The sequence below is a fragment of the Typopeltis vanoorti genome, chromosome 2 (genome assembly GCF_054136105.1).
Source record: "Typopeltis vanoorti isolate ZY-2024b chromosome 2, IOZ_Tvanoo_1.0, whole genome shotgun sequence".
In the NCBI taxonomy this organism is placed as follows: domain Eukaryota; kingdom Metazoa; phylum Arthropoda; class Arachnida; order Uropygi; family Thelyphonidae; genus Typopeltis; species Typopeltis vanoorti.
In genome coordinates, this window is record NC_143550.1 from 19,736,602 (window position 1) to 19,755,386 (window position 18,785).

General features: G+C 34.0%; 1 protein-coding gene across 1 annotated transcript in view; it reads right to left on the reverse strand.

Annotated features, from left to right (window-relative positions):
- The window catches only part of LOC150108861 (pre-piRNA 3'-exonuclease trimmer-like), a 509,147-nt gene that overhangs the window by 173,657 nt on the left and 316,705 nt on the right, over positions 1 to 18,785 (reverse strand). The window contains exon 17 of the mRNA XM_090403827.1: positions 18,547 to 18,600. Within this exon, the coding sequence (XP_090259953.1) occupies positions 18,547 to 18,600 (54 nt within the window). The remainder of the gene's footprint in view (positions 1 to 18,546; positions 18,601 to 18,785) is intronic.

The following is an 18,785-nucleotide window of genomic DNA, read 5'->3' on the forward strand; positions in this document are numbered from 1 at the left end:
GATTGTGGTTGTCTTGCCCTTGTAACAAACTTTGTGTTGTGTGCTCTGAAGATGCTGGACATAATACCAGCGAAATATTAGCTTTTAAGTTAATAAATAGTTATTTTCTTAACCATCTGTGTTCTTTTTATACCGTGAAACCTATTACAACATATCTGACGAACACATAAGCCTATCCACGCGTATAAATATTCTTCACGGAAATAACATCGTATGTAAGGCACGACAATACGGTAAGGGGAAAGTAAAACTGGCGTGGCAACTGAACAGGTTAGCCTTCTTAAAAAGGTGCTGAGATACCAATTTGATACCAAACTGTATAAAAATTAGGAACAAGTTTCACTCAGCCAAAGCCCAATGTATTTATAAAAGAGCGAGTTTAGCACTATTACGGGAACAGGTATACGCTACTTGCCGAGAACTTTCAAAAATAAATTCCTCAATCAGTGTACTTCGTGATACATTATCTGACATTTTGAACCCACAGCTATGGGATATTTTGGATAAAATCTCCGACTCTACAGCCAATAAAGAATTAGCTAAAGTTAAAAACCGACACCAGAAAAAATTTGAAATCCTCCAGCAACGCAATGTTACACAGCAGCTGCATTTTCATCAAGATGGCGTCGTTGTGAACCTATCATCGACAACCTTATCCAAAGAGGCCACGAGTGCATTAAGTCTTGGACACAATTTTGCCGTTACTCCAAAAGATGTGCCTAAAACCAAAATAATGGCTTCCGTTGAACGTGGGATTCACGACTTGCCTCCAGCCATAGCCAATAATATTAGGTTAGACGTGGCCTTATCCTTATCCATTCTAAGCCTCCCAAAAATAATATCCCGCATAAAGAAATAATAGCTCTAAAAGAACTACGCAATAATAACCACATTACAATAACCAAATCAGACAAAGGAAACGCCACTGTAGTTATGGATACAACAGAATATGAAAGCAAAATGCATTCACTGCTCCAAGACCGGTCTACATATCAAATCATAGATCGAGATCCCACCAACTCACAAAAGAATAAGGTGTGCAAGTTACTGAACAAAATCACTTTCTGGCCTAAAGAAATTGTCAAAAAACTTAAACCCATACACGTTAAAGCACATAGAATATATGGTGCTCCTAAAATACACAAACAAGGTACACCTTTGCGTCCTATTGTAGATAGTATAAACAGTCCTACATATAAACTAGCCAAACATTTAGCAAAATTACTAACCACTTACACAAACAATTCTCCCTCTTTTGTTAAAAATTCTACCCACCTAAAAAGTATTTTAGAAAACCACACCTTAAATAGTTCAGACCTAATGATGAGTTCTGATATCACCTCATTATTCACTAATGTACTACTGATTGAAACACTTAACTTACTAAATTCACAATTTCCCCCAGATATATTCCAGCTATTTAAATTCACAGTACAGGCAGGTTATTTTACATGGAAAGGGAAAATATACAAACAGTTAGATGGGACAGCTATGGGTTCACCTCTTTCTCCCCCCTTAGCCAACTTCTACATAGAACATCTGGAAAAATTAGCTATCAACACAGCCACTCTCAAACCTAGTCTCTGGCTACGCTATGTTGACGATGTGTTTGCCATTTGGCCACATGGCCTAGACACATTGAATACATTTTTAGTGCATCTAAATAGCCAGCATCCTAAAATCCACTTTACAATGGAACTAGAAGCCAATGACTGCCTGCCTTTCTTGGACACACTGATCACACGTCTTCCAGAAGGTTCCTTATCATTTTCTGTTTACAGAAAACCCACACATACAGGGAGATACTTACACAAACAATCACACCATCACCCTTCTCAACAATATGGTATCTTAAAAACACTAATCCATAGAGCTAGAGCAATCTGTTCCAATGACAATGCTCTCACTGCTGAACTTTCTCACCTACGTCAAACCTTCTTAAACAATGGTTATAATCCCCATAAAATAGATAACATACTAAATGCTACCCATAAATCCCCTCTATCTACCACAGAAGACTACAACAAAACCATCACCATCCCATACATTAAAGGCACATCTAAAAGATATCTAGGGTGCTTAACAAACAACAATTACGCACAGTATTTAAACCTTATATAAAATTAGCAGCTCTCATCCGTTCACCTAAGGACAAATGCACTCCTTTATCACATCCAGGTGTCTATGAAGTACCCTGTTCTTGCCATCAAGCCTACTACGGACAGACAGGAAGAAATGTGGACATCCGCCTCAGTGAACACAAAAAATATATCCGACACTTTCTCTATGGTAAGTCGGGTCTGGCAGACCATGCTTTGGATACCCCTGCACACAGGATCAATTGGAAAGAAACAAAAGTAATGCACAGAAGCTTCTACAAGTCAGAGAGGTTGTTCCTGGAATCAACAGAAGCCTTGAAACATACTCCAAACCTTAACAAGTATGGCTGTATAAATCTACCAAAGATTTGGGAGACAGTCATCCTAAGACCAAATTAATATTTATTATTTTTATCATTTGGACTACTATTTCAAAACTATGAATTTTTTTTTTTTTTTTTTTTTTTTTTTTTTTTTTTTTTTTTTACCTAGATGGCGCCATATTAGGACTTTAGTCTTGTGTTGCACGCTGCAATCACTTATAATGTCCCCACTGTTACACCGGATTGTGGTTGTCTTGCCCTTGTAACAAACTTTGTGTTGTGTGCTCTGAAGATGCTGGATATAATACCAGCGAAATATTAGCTTTTAAGTTAATAAATAGTTATTTTCTTAACCATCTGTGTTCTTTTTATACCGTGAAACCTATTACAACATTTCTGACGAACACATAAGCCTATCCACGTGCATAATTTGGTATAATACTCTTGAATATGTGTAATAAATTTATTAAGAAAATCACATCATTTGATTAGTGTAAAGAACAACGCTAATATTTTCTATTTGAATACAGGATTTAATACCACTTTTCTTCTTTTTTTTTTTTAAAGAGAAAACTTAATGAGGTGATCCATCATCAAATTATTGACATGCACCTCAAGGGGGTGTACAAGATAGAATAGTACTATATGAAAAATTTACATCATTACTAACTTCCTATCTACAGTTTTCCTCCAAATCAATCTGTAACCTGTCAAGACTCCAACATTATCAGATCTTATATTTCTATCTTCTAAGGTAATTTTTACAGTATCAATCCACATATATCTTGGTCTTCCTCTGGGTCTTTTTCCTACAAACCTGGCAGAGAACACTTGTTTTGCTAATCTTTCCTCTCCCTTTACCACCTGAGATGCAGAAGGACAAGAGAAGTTGCAAAAAGAGTGGAGAGTAAAAGGTTAAGAAGTAAGTTTTTGCCATAAAGAGTGGTAGGAGCATGGAATGCATTGCCTGAGAGGGTGGTTAACATGCAGACTGTGGGTGATTTTAAGGAATGGTATGATAGACTTTGTGTCCACACTAGTGGACACAAAGTCTATTATAACATTCCTTAAAATCATCTGGAAAGTCGTTCCAGTCTTGAGAGTACATGGGGATCAGGAAAATAATAATAATACTACATGAAAAAGTTACACCATTACTAACTTCTGATCAACAGTTTCTCCTCCAAATTAATAATCAGTTATGTTTAAAGACTCCAGCATTATCAGATCATATATTTCTGTCTTTGGAGGCACTTTTTACTGTATCAATCCATCTACATCTTGGTCTTCCTCTGGGTCTTTTTCCTGCCAACCTGGCAGAGAACACTTGTTTTGCTAATCTTTCCTCTCCCAATCTGTTTATGTGACTATACCACCTGAGATTAGCTCTGCTAACACATTCCAGGATGCTAACAATGTGAAGTTCTTTCCTAATATCCTCATTTTTAACATGATATTGCCATTCATGCCATTTGTTCACACCATTAATCTTTCTCAGGACTCTCAGTATCAATGTGGTTTTTAGTCTTTGGTCAAGTGTTTTACTTCTAACCCAGCTCTCAGATCCATAAGTTAAAACTGGTTTGAACACTGTCTTGTACACAGTTTAATTTAGTGTTTTGACTAATTTCTCTCTTATTCCATATAAATTTATTCAGTTGACTTCCTACCATACTAGCTTTGTTGATTCTGTTGTCTATTTCCATATTCAATTTATCATCTCAACTAAAAATCGTGCCGAAGTAGCAGAAATGTTTTACTTGTTTTATAGGTTCTCCATTCACAATGCAGTTAATATTTTCAATGCTTCTGCTTATTTTCATTGTCTTTGTCTTGCTGACCTTCATATTATATCTATTACAACAGTTATGCAATTTAGTCAGGGAATCTTGCAGATTTGTAGTGGATTTATTTAAAAGTTTAACATCATCTGCATAAAGCAAAGCGCTGACATTAACATCTCCAATTTTGATATCAGGTTTAATACCACTTTCCTTCATAATGTGATCCATATAGATAATGAATTACAGAGGGGTAAAATGTATATCCTTGTCTGATACCAAATTTAACATTAAACCATCTTCCTGTACTTCCTTCAATTCTAACTGCTGACTTACAACTCAAATAAAGACTAAGTATTGCTAGATATAATGCCTCACTAACACCTTAAAACTGTGGCATTTTGAATAGCTTTTCTCTTGGCACCTTGTCATATGCCTTCTTCAGATCTACACAACTTAAATACAGATATCTATTATATTCCCATGTTTTCTCAACAATTTGTCATAAAGTGAAAATCAGATCCTGATAGCTTCTATTTCACTTGAATCCAGCTTGTTCTTCACCAAGCTTCTCTTCTATAATCCTTCTTATCCGTTTCTCAAGTATACTTACATAAATCTTACCAGGAACACTCAGTAGAGAAATACCGCTGTAATTCTCAGATTCAGTTTTATTTACCTTTTTATATATGGGTACTGTGAGAGATCTACTCCATCTGGAATTCGTCCCTCTGTCCAGGCCTTCTGAACCATGCAGTGCAGCCACTGTAAGACTTTTATATCTCCATACTTGAGCATTTCTGGTCGAATATCATCTACTCCAGCTGCCATTCTATATTTCAGGCTTTTTATGGCTTTTTCTACTTTAAGTATGGATATGTATTACTGATTGCATGCCTGGTCAGTGTTTTCTACCACTGTGCTGTCACTACTTATTTTGTTTAGCAATTTTTCGAAGTAATTACTCTATGTTTGAAGGATATTCTTGTAGATAAACTTATACGCTGGTGACTTTAAATTTTTCAGGAAATGACAATTTATACTAAAATATTAATTAAAAAACTTTAATCAATACCTTCCAATATTTCAGCAATGTTACATTGCCATCTTCTGGGAACATAAAACTATGATATGTGCACACAGGCACTAACAACGAACAAATGAGGCTGAAGAAGGCAACTACTGCCATTGGTCCTAGAGTCCTAATAGTGTCCCCCCCCCACAGCAGATAAAATTGGGTTGTCTTAGCTGTTGGACTGATGTTCTTAGGATGCAAGTTTCCCAAATTTGGGGCAGTCTCATGCAACCAAATTTGTTGAGATTTGGGAAGTTTTTTAGAGCTGAGGCTGATTCCAGGAACAATCTTTCATACTTTTGTTTAGCTAGTTTTACACAGTGTTTAGCTTTCTTTCATTTGTCTCTGTATTCTCTAAGAGCACAAGCTGACTTATTTGTCAGGAACTTTTCTTCTTTTCCTTCACTGTCTCTTTAACTTGAAAGATTGTTCCTGGAATCAATCTCAGCTCTAAAAAACCTCCCAAATCTCAACTAATTTGGGTGCAAGAGACTGCCCCAAATTTGGGAAGTTTGCATCATTAGAACATCAGCCCAACTGCCAAGACAGCCCAATTTAGCCTGCTAGGGGCACTATTAGGACTAACACCAGTTGCCTTCTTCAGCCTCATTTGCTCGTTGTTAGTGCCTGCATGCACATATCATAGTTCTATTATTATTATTATTAGACACCTCCAGGGAGTTCAAAGACTCATCGAGGAAGGGCACCTGCTCTACATCTCCGCACACTCAATTCACCAACTGACCGCAACTACACCAACGCCATCTACCGCCGACCACCACTAGTATTTCCAAAGACAATCACAAAATCCATGCCCACGGCGGGATTTGAACCCACAGCCTTTTGGCTGGAGAGCAGATACGCTAATCACTTGGCCAGCCAGGCTGGCCTTTATGTTCCGTGAAGATGGCAATGTAACTTTGCCGAAATATTGAAGGTATTGATTAAATTTTTTAATTAATATTTTAGTATACAATGTCATTTCTTGAAAAATTTAGTCACTTCAAGGATATCTTGTTCTCCAGTTTTCTATGTTCTTACCAAAGTCTTCCCATGACTTTTGTTTAACTAGTTTACACAGTGTTTAGCTTTGTTACATATGTCTCTGTATTCTCTAAGAGCACAAGCTGACTTATTTGCCAGGAAGTTTTGGTATGCTTTCTTCTTTCCTTCACTTCCTACTTCATGGAGTAGACACTTTCCTTCACAGGAAGTGTCTACTCCATGGTAGACACTTCCTGTGTCTACCATGGAGTTCTGATTTTGCTATTCTTGCAGACAACCTCACCACATGCCTCTGGTTGAATCAATTAATGTTTTTTTTCAGGATTTTGTCACTGAATCTCTAAGGTTTGTTTTAAAATAATTATTACATCTAGATATTATTCAAAGCACATAAAACTAGCAGTCAAGATAGCAGCCACTCGGGTTTATTTACCAGCAAATGAAGCCCATGGTGAAGAAAATTAAAGAAGAAATGTTTGGGAAATGCTTTGAGCTTCTGCTAGATGACATAAGTCCACTGTCTGTCCAATTGTCACCTACATTCTGGATAATATATTACAGGCTTCCCATCAGTCAAAAATGTGGTGATGAACGGGAATGTGTATGTGTTTAAAATGTAGGTAAGAGTGCCAGGGGACTTGACTTAAGTATCAGTATTTGTCTATTAATGAATATTAACAATGAATTAATGAGTATTATTAATGGTAACTATCAGTTTACAAAGCACAGCAAAGTTCTATTAATTGTTCTTTTAGAGTGAGTTCTTTATAAAGCCTTTTTTCAAAATGTAAATTTTTAACTTCCATAAGAGTAGGTAGTTTTCCTTCATTCAGCATACCATATATATCTTCTTCCATATTCTGTCATGTTGAGCATGAATACTGTTTTACTTCAGATAATCTTATATTAGAAAATCTATTCACAAATTTCTGTTTATCAGTGACATAAATGTTTCTTAATGTTGTACAAACTGAATGTATCAGTACAACTGGAGTCTTCTTCATTTATGCTAATATTCAGCTTGTCTAATTTCTTCACTTGTTTTTCTTATCATCATCAATTTCTTGTGTATGTTTTCTACACGAGTCCTAATTTCCTACATGATTAAGTTCATTTTATTGCCAATTTCCTATCAACAATTTTCCTCCAAATTATTGCTTATCAGCATTTCAATAATGACATATCTTATATTTCCATCCTCAATGTTACTTTTTGCTGAATATCAATCCACTTAGATCTTAATCTTCCTCCTGGTCTTTTTCCTATCATAAACATGCCTGTATTTTCTAACCTTTCCTCTCCCATGTCATTTAAGTGCCATAACAACTTAAACTGGCTTGTCACACATTCTTGAAAGCTAACAATGTCAACTTCCTTTTTAATATGATTCTGCCATTGATCCCACCTGCTCACTTTCTTAATTTTTCTCAGAATTCTCCTATCTGCAATCTATAGTCTTGATCACGCACTTTATTTCTAACTCAACTCTCAGATTCACAATTTAAAACCAATTTGAACACTGCTAGTTTAGTGTTTTGGATAATTTTTGTCTTATTACATATAAATTTATTTAAGTGGTTCTCTACCATATCAGATTTGCTTATTCTGTTATCTATTTACATATTTAATTTGCCACCACCACTAAAAACTAAACAGCCATATACTTGTTCTATAGGTTCTCTGAGAATGCAACTGAAAGTTTCTGTGTTCATGCCTATTTTCATAATTTTGGTCTTTTTATTGATGTTTTCAACACCAAATTTATTTGCTGTTGTTTAATTAAGTTAAAGAATCCTGGACATTTGCACTGGATTTGTTTAGGAGTGCAACATCATTTGCTTTAAGCGAAGAGCTTCTACATGCTAAAAAAAAAAAAGAGTGTCCACTTAGTGTCTCCTCTCTTGTCCTGTCCATTTAATATTATACTATTGTTTGCAAGTCAAAGGATTCACTTTCACTTTAAAATATTCATTTCTGAGAATTTCTCTGTATTCCTGTAAGTCTTATAAGACCATCCAAAACAAATAATTAATCCCTGTCATTATTTTCTTCCTTGTCTGTCTGTTACATGGATACTGATGATCTTTCAGTCTAGCTGTTTATGTGGAACTGTTCAACTAATCCTGAAGTCAATAATGGTTGCTGTTACTGTTAGCAAAATGAGAACATGTCTTTTACAACAAACAGCTGATATTAATACACAGTTACCAAATTATGTGAACTAAATAATGGCCACTGAGAACTTACAGATATCAGTTCTCTGGTAAATACAATTTAATGTAAAACACTTTTCCTTTTTTTAAACATATATAGATATCATCATAAAATTATTACCACAATCACTTAAATTTAATTTAAATGTCTTTATTTGTAAAATTTTTGGCTAAGTTTCATAGCCATTGTCAATATAATTATAGGAAAACACAAAAAAAGAGAACAATAATTCAACTGAAAGCATGCAATCTTATGTGCACTATCAGCCTCAGGAGAATAGCTCCATCTGCATTGACATATTCAAAATAAATTACAATAAAATAATTTATTATTATTATTATTCAGGCCTCCATGGAGTCAAAAGACTAATTGTGGAAGGTCCTTCCTAGGAAACACAAAGTCTATCATACCACTCCTTGAACTCATTGACCGTTCTTGCTCTCACCACTCCATCACGCAATGCATTCAATGGTTCAACCACCCTCCATGCAAAGAAAACACTCTTCATCTAATTTGCCCTTTCGTAACTTCCAGGGATCGTCCCTTGTCATTGCTCCTTCCCACTGTTTCACCAAGCAAAAGAACTCCCCAGTGTCAAATCTGTAACTACCTCTCAACAAAATAATTTAGTTAACAAATTATTTTTAAATATAAACAAAAAAAGTAATTACAAATTAAGGAACACATGAATGGTGAGTATTAGTATAACTTCGTAAAATTAAGAAAGTTTTAGGCAATCATTTTTTGGAGTTTGGGTTGTGAATGTATGCTTTACAGCTTTCCAGAAGAAAATAACTTTTGTGTAATAACTATGGTTTTGTTCCATTGAATCAAATATGTAGATAATATGTGGCTTGATAAACCAAATTTGATGGGTTCTTTAAGTGAAATGTCCTGATGATCTTCAAGACGAAATTTTGCAGATGATCAGTTTGTCCATAATAGCATAAGCCGCAAGAGCAAGGGATTCTGTAAACTCCAGGATAAGAAAGACAAGGATATTTGTGTTTAGATGAGATAAGAAAGGTATTAAGTTTGAGAAATGGACAGAAAGAGACCTGTAAGTTAATCTGTTGAAGTAGCCTTGCTGTTTTCTGAAAGTCCTTAAACATATGGAATACAAATTCTGGTAATTTCTTCTTGAAGTGGGTTAGGATGGCAGCCATAATTATTGATTATTGTTTTGATAGGTTATAATGCAAAAACTATCAAAAAAAGAATCGATAATTATGACTGTCTCTTTTAAGCAATTCATTGTTTAGAAGAGAATCTGTAGAACATATTTTATGAGTTCTGTCGACTAAAGATTTGATGAAACCATATTTTTGACAAGGGTGATGATGAGTTAGAATCAATGTATTTACCAGTATGAGTTGGTTTCCTATATACTAAGAACTGTAGACTACTTGATACTTGATCAAGTTGACTGACAAAAAATTAGAACATCCAGAAAAGGAAGACAATTGTTATCTTCTACTTCCAGGGTAAATTTGATTCTTGGGTTTATTGAATTAATTTTTTTTCAAGAAATTCATGAAGATCAGACAAGGAGGAGGATTTCCATACAGCAAACACATCATCTACATATTTGTACCAAACTGATAGTTTAGGTGAAAAAACATGTCCAGAATATGTTGTTTGAAATGTTCTATAAAGTAATTGGCAAGAGTTGGAGAAAAGGGAAACCTCATAGCTGTTCCCTCTATTTGTTTGTAGAGTTTGCTCTGGCAGCTAAAGTATCCTGAATTAATGACAAAGCCAAATAATTTTACAATATCAGGAGGAAAATCATTATGAAATTCAACATAATTCAATCATATCTGTCAGAGGGATATTTGTAAAGAGTGACACTACATCAAAACTTATTGGAAGATCTGTGGGTTATAAGGATAATCCTGAAATTTTATTCTTAAAATCTATCGAATTTTTTATTAGCCAGGTTACAAGTACGGGGTACCTGTGACCTGGATGTCATACAGTTGATATATGGTTTAAATGTGGTGCAGAGCTGAAATTTATTAAGCATTCTAGATTCTTTTTGAATGTGCCCTGAATGTATGGGATGGTAGTGCCATTACTATAGAAGGGCCACTACCCAGTCTGAGTAGTGGCCCTTCCCTTAATGCATATAATTATACATGTCCACAAGGAGATGTGCTTTGCATTATGGAATATACTAAGACAAGTGATGAGAGCTTAGTCCACCTTTACCACAAGTTGCCTTGTGGTAATCCTGAAGAGACTTCAGGTGCAAACTTTATTTGCTTACACTTGGATAAAGGATTAAACTAAATTTATTATAGTCTAACCAAGTGAAAAAACTTTTAACCCTTTTCTACTTGTTTAGAGATTGATATCTATATATTCTTTTAAAAATCGAGACGTAAGAGGAAGAATTCATCATAAAATATTATTACCGGAATCGCTTACTTTAATTTAAATGTCTTTATTTGTAAAATTTTCAGCTAAGTTTCACAGCCATTGTTACAATCACAGGAAAACACAAAAAAAGAGAACAACAAAGGGTGCTCTCATCTCTCATTTCATTCCCTCAGGAAAGTGCTCTTCATAATTTTGAAGATGCTAAGGCACTTCTGATCGAATCAATCCAACTATATCTTGGTCTCTTTCGTGAGAAAGACCCTTTCCTCTCCCATTCTGTTTAAGTGGCCACTCCACCTCAGATTAGCACACATGCTTGAATGCTAATAATGTCAAGTTTCTTTCTAATACCTTCATATCTAATAAGATACTGCCATTGTTGCGGCCTCTAAAGTTTCTCAGAACTCTCATATCTGTGGTCAGTCTTTGATCAAGAGTTCTATTTCTAAAGCTATCAGATCATTAACTTAAAACTGCAGGTCTGCAGATGTAGGCCTCCCAAATTTGGGGCAGTCGCATACAACCAAATTTGTTGAGGTTTGGAGAATTTCTTAGGGCTGAGGCTGATTCCATAAAGAGTCTTTCAAATTTGTATTTGTATTTCTTCCACCGTATTCTGTGGCATGTATCCAGAGCATGGTCCGCAAGCCCAGAATGACTGTATTTGTGAAAACGGATGTAGTCCTTGTGTTCCGAAATTCTGATATTTGCTGTCCTGCCCGCTAGAGGGCACCATCAGGACTGTTAGGAGAACAATAGCTTCATCTCTTCATTCCCAGTTTCTGTGTTGTAGTGCCTACATGCACGTAACTTTTTTGTAAGTTCCTTTAGAAAATGGCAACGTGACGTTGCCGAAATATTGGAAAATATTTATTAAAGTTTAATTTAATTTATATCCTTAACTATGTTGTTCTATTCCTTAAGTGTTTTAATAATGCATAACCAACGTATAAGCCTGTCTACGAGAATTAACTTAAAACTGGTTTGAATACTGTCTTCTACACTAATACTGAAACAGCTTAACATACCATAATTATGAGGTAAAAAAAAATCCACTAAAGACTTTTATTCCTTTATAAGGAGTAGGCCATGCAGAAAAACAAATAATAGAAAAAGCAGAAGAAAACCAATTGCCTCTCTGTTTAGCCTTCATTGATTATGAAAAAGCATTTCATAATCAATTAGTAAAAAATTCCATCAAAACCAATGCAATAATCAAAGCACTTCAGAATCAGGGAGTTCCTGGAAAATATATGGATCTCCTCCAGGCAATATACCACACTGCAACAGCAACAATCCAACTTCACACAAGTAACAATAAAATATCAACTGAAAAAAAGGTGTCTGACAAGGAGACTCTCTATCACCCAAAATCTTTACAGCAGTCCTTCAAGAAATATTTAATAATATAAACTGGACAAACCTTGGTATAAAAATTAATAACAGAAACTTAACACACCTAAGATATGCAGATGATATCACAATTTTTGCAAACACTCCAGAAGACTTTAATATAAATGATAGAAGACCTATATCATGAAAGCAGAAAAGTTGGCCTAAAAATAAACAGAGAAAAAACAAAAATCGTGTTTAATCATTTTGTAACACCAAAAAACATCCTCATCATGCATATCAAGGATTTAGGCCTAGCATGGCCTGTTCCAGCCTTAGAAGTCATTGCTGAATTGTTTCAGAGGACGTCTTAGTTTTCTTTTTCCTAATGGCTTGTATAAGGCTTGTTTTAGTAATCTTTCTGTTTTCATTCTTTGAACATGTTCTATCCATTTATGTTTATATTTTTAAATTTTTTCTATTACTGGTTCTTGGTTTAATTCTTTCATAATTTCTTCGTTTCTTTTGTGATCAAATAGGGTATACTTTGCAGTTTTTCTCATAAACTTCATTTCTGCTGTTGTTAATCTTTGTTTCTCTTTTTGTTTTATTGGCCATATCCAGATTTCGCTTCCATACATTAAGACTGGTAGGGATAATGTATTGTATACTTTTAGTCTGGTTTGTTTTTGAACTAGGTTTGGTTTAAATATAGAGTTAATTACACCTGTTATTTTTAAATATTTTGCAATTTTTACGTTTATATCGTTTTCATTTTCATATGTGATCATACATCCTAGGTAGTTAAATGAATTCACCTGTTCTAAGATCTTTTTATCTATTACTATTTTAGTTCTTGCTGGATCTTGTCCTTTAAAGGCCATAGTTTTTGATTTTTCTGTTGATATTATCATACCATAATCTTTGGATATCTCTTTTAGATCTAAAATAGCTTCCTGTAAGTTCATCTTCAATCTTCAGAATTTGTAATTATTATTTGGTCATCGGCAAAGAGGAGAGTGTTTAAGTTTAATGTAGGAGAAAGTTTGATTCCTTGATGTAAATTTTTATTACATTTTATTATTATTTCATTTAAGTAGATATTAAAAAGAGTTGCTGAGAGGGGACATCCCTGTCGGACCCCTTGGTTTATCTCTCTCGTATATGATAGTGCATGATTTAATCTTATTTGTATTTGATTATTTTCATATATACTTGTGATAGCTTTTAGGATATTATTTGGTATTTGTTTTTCTTTTAATATGTTAAATAATATGTTTCTTATAACTTTGTCAAATGCTTTTTCAAAGTCAATAAATGTAATATGTGTTTCTAAATTGTATTCTCTTCTTTTCTCTATTAATAATTTTAGGCAAAAGGCTGGGTCTATACATGATCATCCTTTTCTAAATCCATTCTGTACTTCTAAAATAAAGTTTTCGGAATATTTATTTAAAGTAAAGAGCCAACAGGCTTCATTTCGGCGATGTAAAACTATTTAAATTAAGGGAATATTAAATCCCACATTGTTTTAAAACCGAATAAGAAACTCAAAGATTGGAATCAAAGAGTTTCATGCCGAATATAGTAACTATAAACGTATCGGCAACTACTAGCGTAAGCTAAAGTATGTAGTTCAAGTACGTAGTACAAACTAGGGCAACTCGTTGCAAAGGTGGAGAAAGTTCTGATTGCTTATTCTTAGTATTTTCCATAATGTAAAACCCATCTCCTAGGAGATGTATGATGTTATACATTATGGTGGGAGGTCACTACCCAGACCGGTTTCGATCTTTATTGAGATCTCATCAGTGAGTAGCTAGACCACAGTATAATACTAAGGGTATAGCAAAAAGAACTTATATACTCTCCTGAAATGAAGCCTATTGGCTCTTTACTTTAAATAATTTATGGGTGCACCTTTTTGACAACTTGTATAGCAGAGTATATAAGTTCTTTTCGCTATACCCTTAGTATTATACTTTAGTCTAGCTACTCACTGATGAGATCTCAATAAAGATCGAAACCAGTCTGGGTAGTGACCTCCCACCATAATGTATAACATCATACATCTCCTAGGAGATGGGTTTTACATTATGGAAAATACTAAGAATAAGCAATCAGAACTTTCTCCACCTTTGCAACGAGTTGCCCTAGTTTGTACTACGTACTTGAACTACATACTTTAGCTTACGCTAGTAGTTGCCGATACGTTTATAGTTACTATATTCGGCATGAAACTCTTTGATTCCAATCTTTGAGTTTCTTATTCGTTTTTAAAACAATGTGGGATTTAATATCCCCTTAATTTAAATAATGTTTTCAGAATATTTCATTAGTTTGCTATTTAAGATTCTGCTATATATTTTGTAACAGGAATTTAGTATACTGATACCTCTATAGTTTTTAGGGTCATTTCTATTACTTTTTTTAAAGATAGGAATCACAATTGCTTTTTTCCATTCTATTGGGGGGATACCAGTTGAGTAAATTTTATTTAAAAATAATAAGAGTCTTTCTTTGAATCTAGTTCCTGCGTATTTATACAGTTTTGAACCTAGCTTATCTTCTCCAGGTGATTTTCCGTTTCTTGTTTCTTTCAGGCTGATTTCTGATTCTTCTTTAGTTATTTCCTTTTCATTTTCATTAATTGTTTGCCAATTGTCTTTTTTAAAATATTTGTCTGTCCACAGTTCTGTGTAGTAATTTAGAAATTCTTCTAATTTCAATTCAGTGTTTAATTTTATGTTTTTTTTGGTATCAGCATTTAAGTGTTTCAAAATCTTATATACATTGGGTCTTATTTTATATAAATCATGTTCTAAATTAGAAACTAATTTGTTCCATGATTCTCTATGTCTTTTTCTGACTTCTCTTTTAGCTATGGCTCTTATTTTTTTATATTCTATTTCATCTTCTAATCTTTTACTGCTTAACCATTTGTGATAGGCTTCTTTTTTCTTTTTGATTATTTCTTTGATTGTATCATCCCAGATCTTCAGTTTTTTCTTTTATTGAATTTTTTGGCCTTTCCTAAGCTTTCATTTGCTGCTGCATTTAGTGTCGTTTTTATATTAAGCCATTCTATTTCTATTTCTTCATTTTATTTTATTTTATCTAGATATTGGTTAATTATTTGTTCATATAGCCATTGTACAATTGTGCCATTCAATAGTCTAGTTTTATAAACAAATGTTTCAATTTTTCTTTCTGTTCTTGTTACTTGTAGCCATTTAGGTGGTAATCTTAATTTTATTTTAACAAGGAAGTAGTCACTGCTTATTACATATCCTCTGTGAACTCTAACATCTAGTGAAAATTTTGATGTCTTTTCATTTAATATAAAGTAATCTAATATTGATTTCCATCCTCTTGCTGCCCAAGTATATTTATGTATGTCTTTATGTTTATAGAAGGAATTCATTATTTTTAGGTTATTATAAACTACAAAGTATTATAAACCAAAAAACATAATAATAGAAAACAATTTCTTGGAAAAGAGTCACTTCATATACATACTTAGGCCATCGCATTGATCTAAGCTGTGGACTCCAAAAGGAAATAAATAGGAGAGTTTCAACTTGCCTGGAGTGCATTCAGAAAACTGAAAAGCATTTTTCAAAACAATGATGTTCCACTCTGTTTAACAAGGAAGACATTTAACCAGTGTATACTTCCAGTCATCTCATATGGTTGTAAAACTTGGTCACTAACAAAAGCACAGGCAAATAGACTAACAACTCAAAGAAAAATGGAGAGGTTAATGCTATACATCACATTGAAAGATAAGAAGCGAAACACCTGGATAAGAAGCCAGACACATCACTGACATCATTCTTCACCATAAACAACTAAAATGGAAATGGGCCAGACATCTATCCATCCAGAAGAGAAGATGAGCGATGGACCATCATACTAACGAACTGGATTCCAAAAAAAGGGAAACAAGGCTGAGGACATCCTAAAAGAAGGTGGAGTGATGAATTGTCAAATTTTGTTGGGGAAAATTGGTCAACCATTGCCAAGAACAGAGAAAGGTGGAAAGAACTGGAGGAGGCCTTCATCCAGCAGTGGACAGAAAATGGCTGAAAAGAAGAAAGAAGAAGAAGAATGAAATTTTCATAACACTTTTAATCACTAAATCAGAATTCTAGCCAGTGAATTTAGCCAGTAATCCTAAACATAATAAGCTTGATGTTTTGTATTTATCAGTAAACAGAGAAGCTTCCTTAAAAATATGACTTCTGCATTACTTCAACCTTGGTTTCACCTCTGGATCTGGCTTCCACTGATGAGACCTTAATAAAGTCAAAACCAGTTTGGATAGTGGCCATAAGGATATGTGTATTGCATTATGGAATAGTAGGGCAATTGATTTGAAGTCATTAGCCACTATATACACATAGCTCAGTTGTGAAGTCACTTCATGTGCAAACTTTGCTTACACTTGGATAAAGGATGAAATCAAGAATATAATTTCTTGGCATCTTTAATTTATTTATTGAAAAAAACTTCAGTAATAATATATCATTCATTATTAAGCTTGGGAAGATACAGAGAAACTGTTTCAGACAAGACTTTAACTGCATGGAAAAGAAGTTGGTTACTGGTGTCACTGTGTATGACAATAATAAAATAAAATATGGTGTTCAGTCATAAAATTGTGGCTTTTAGATCAGTAGATGTAATGATATACATGCTAATTAAGGAAGATGGAAGGCTGAACCATGCACACACAGCACAGAAAAAGATTTTAGAAGGACAGAAACTAATTTCTGTCCTTCTAAAATGTAATGGCTTTTGTTGATGATGATGATGATCTTATTTGGACTCCATGGAGGTGCCGTATAATAATAATAATAATAATTAACTAAATTTCATGACTTTTTTTTCACGGTATTAACAACACCACAAACACTTTTATCAACAAAGATGTTTTATTAACGCTAATATTTCGCTGATTTTCAACTCAGCATCATCAGAGCACAACACACATGTATACGCGACAGTGAGTGAGTGAAACAATATAATTGCAAAAGACAAAAGATCTAAAATCCTATCTTTTGCAATTATATTGTTTCACTCACTCACTGTCGTGTTTACATGTGTGTTGTGCTCTGATGATGCTGAGTTGAAAATCAGCGAAATATTAGCGTTAATAAAACATCTTTGTTGATAAAAGTGTTTGTGGTGTTGTTAATACCGTGAAAAATAAGTCATGAATAACCATCAACGCCTAAGCTTATCTGTTAGATTAACTAAATTTATTTAGCTATTCAAATTAGGCCAATATTTCTCCTTAGTCACCAAAGCATCTTCCTGGACACAAAATATACTTGAATATTAAACAAATGCACACAAGCAGGAAGGAAAACAGACTGAATGTAAAAAGCAGGATTCTGAAGTCCAAATTGGTACTATCTATGGGTGCAATGATGGAATCTTGCTGAAGGACTCATGTGAGGGTCTTCCAGATTTCTGGTAATGTGAGGCAGCCAAATTTGTTTAGATTTTGAAAAAGTTGAATTGCAGGCAGATTACAGAAATCTGCTTCTGTATAAAAGGGAAGCTTTCCTCTGTTGGATCCAATGATCTATATTCATGTCATAGTCTGTTACAATGGAATGGTTTATTACAGATAAGGGATACAGTTTTTGCATTTTTCAAGATGGATATTAACTGTTCTTACAGTTTGTCCAAAGTATGTGAGTTTAAGGAGCACAGGACACACCAGGATGATGGAGAGAATCTTTTGGTGAGCAGATTAGAGTAGCAATTTTTTTTGTATGAAAGCCTGCATGTTATGCTTCTTTAGAACATGAGATTTTTTACTGAAGCATCCTAGATGTAGGATGGCAATGGATTTTTTTCTTCTTCTTTTTTGGAGAGGGGGTTGTTTTGATAGATGGGCAGAGTTCTTCTGTTGATTTTGTGATGGGAAAACACCACTTTGCTTAACTGATTTCAGCAGAGAGGCTAAACTATTATTATGCCTGAGCAGATGAATTGAGCTTTATTTATTAAGGTTTTAATAACACCATACTGTTGTGAGATGGTGATGTGATTGGATGGGGTGCTTGTGTGGCTGTAGGCACAATTTTAGTGTATTTTTTGTGCCCATGAAGACACCTCAATGTTCAAGGCAAAATACTGGCCTAATAATTTAATAGTTAAATAAACTAAGTTAATCAATTAGTAATCCTAAGAATGAGTTTTCTCCTCTAAATTTCAGCATGAGTGATTATCAGCATCTAAGCATCCATACAAGATTTCTATTGGCTGCTTATATAATACAAGAACTAATCTCATAGTTTTTTTTAAAAAATTTTACTTACCAAACCCAGCAGCAAATGCATCGAAACCAGCTTCATGAGCCACAATGTTTGTACCTACAAAAATTTTCATTATAAATTTGATATTTGTTTGATTTTGGTACTCTTTTAATTTAAAGTATCATTACAGTAAAAATCATAACAATGATTGCTCTTATCAAAAATATAGAAGCAAATATCAGAAACTTGATATTTGGTTATTGGAGCAGATCATTTGTTAATTTCACAATCCAAATGACAAC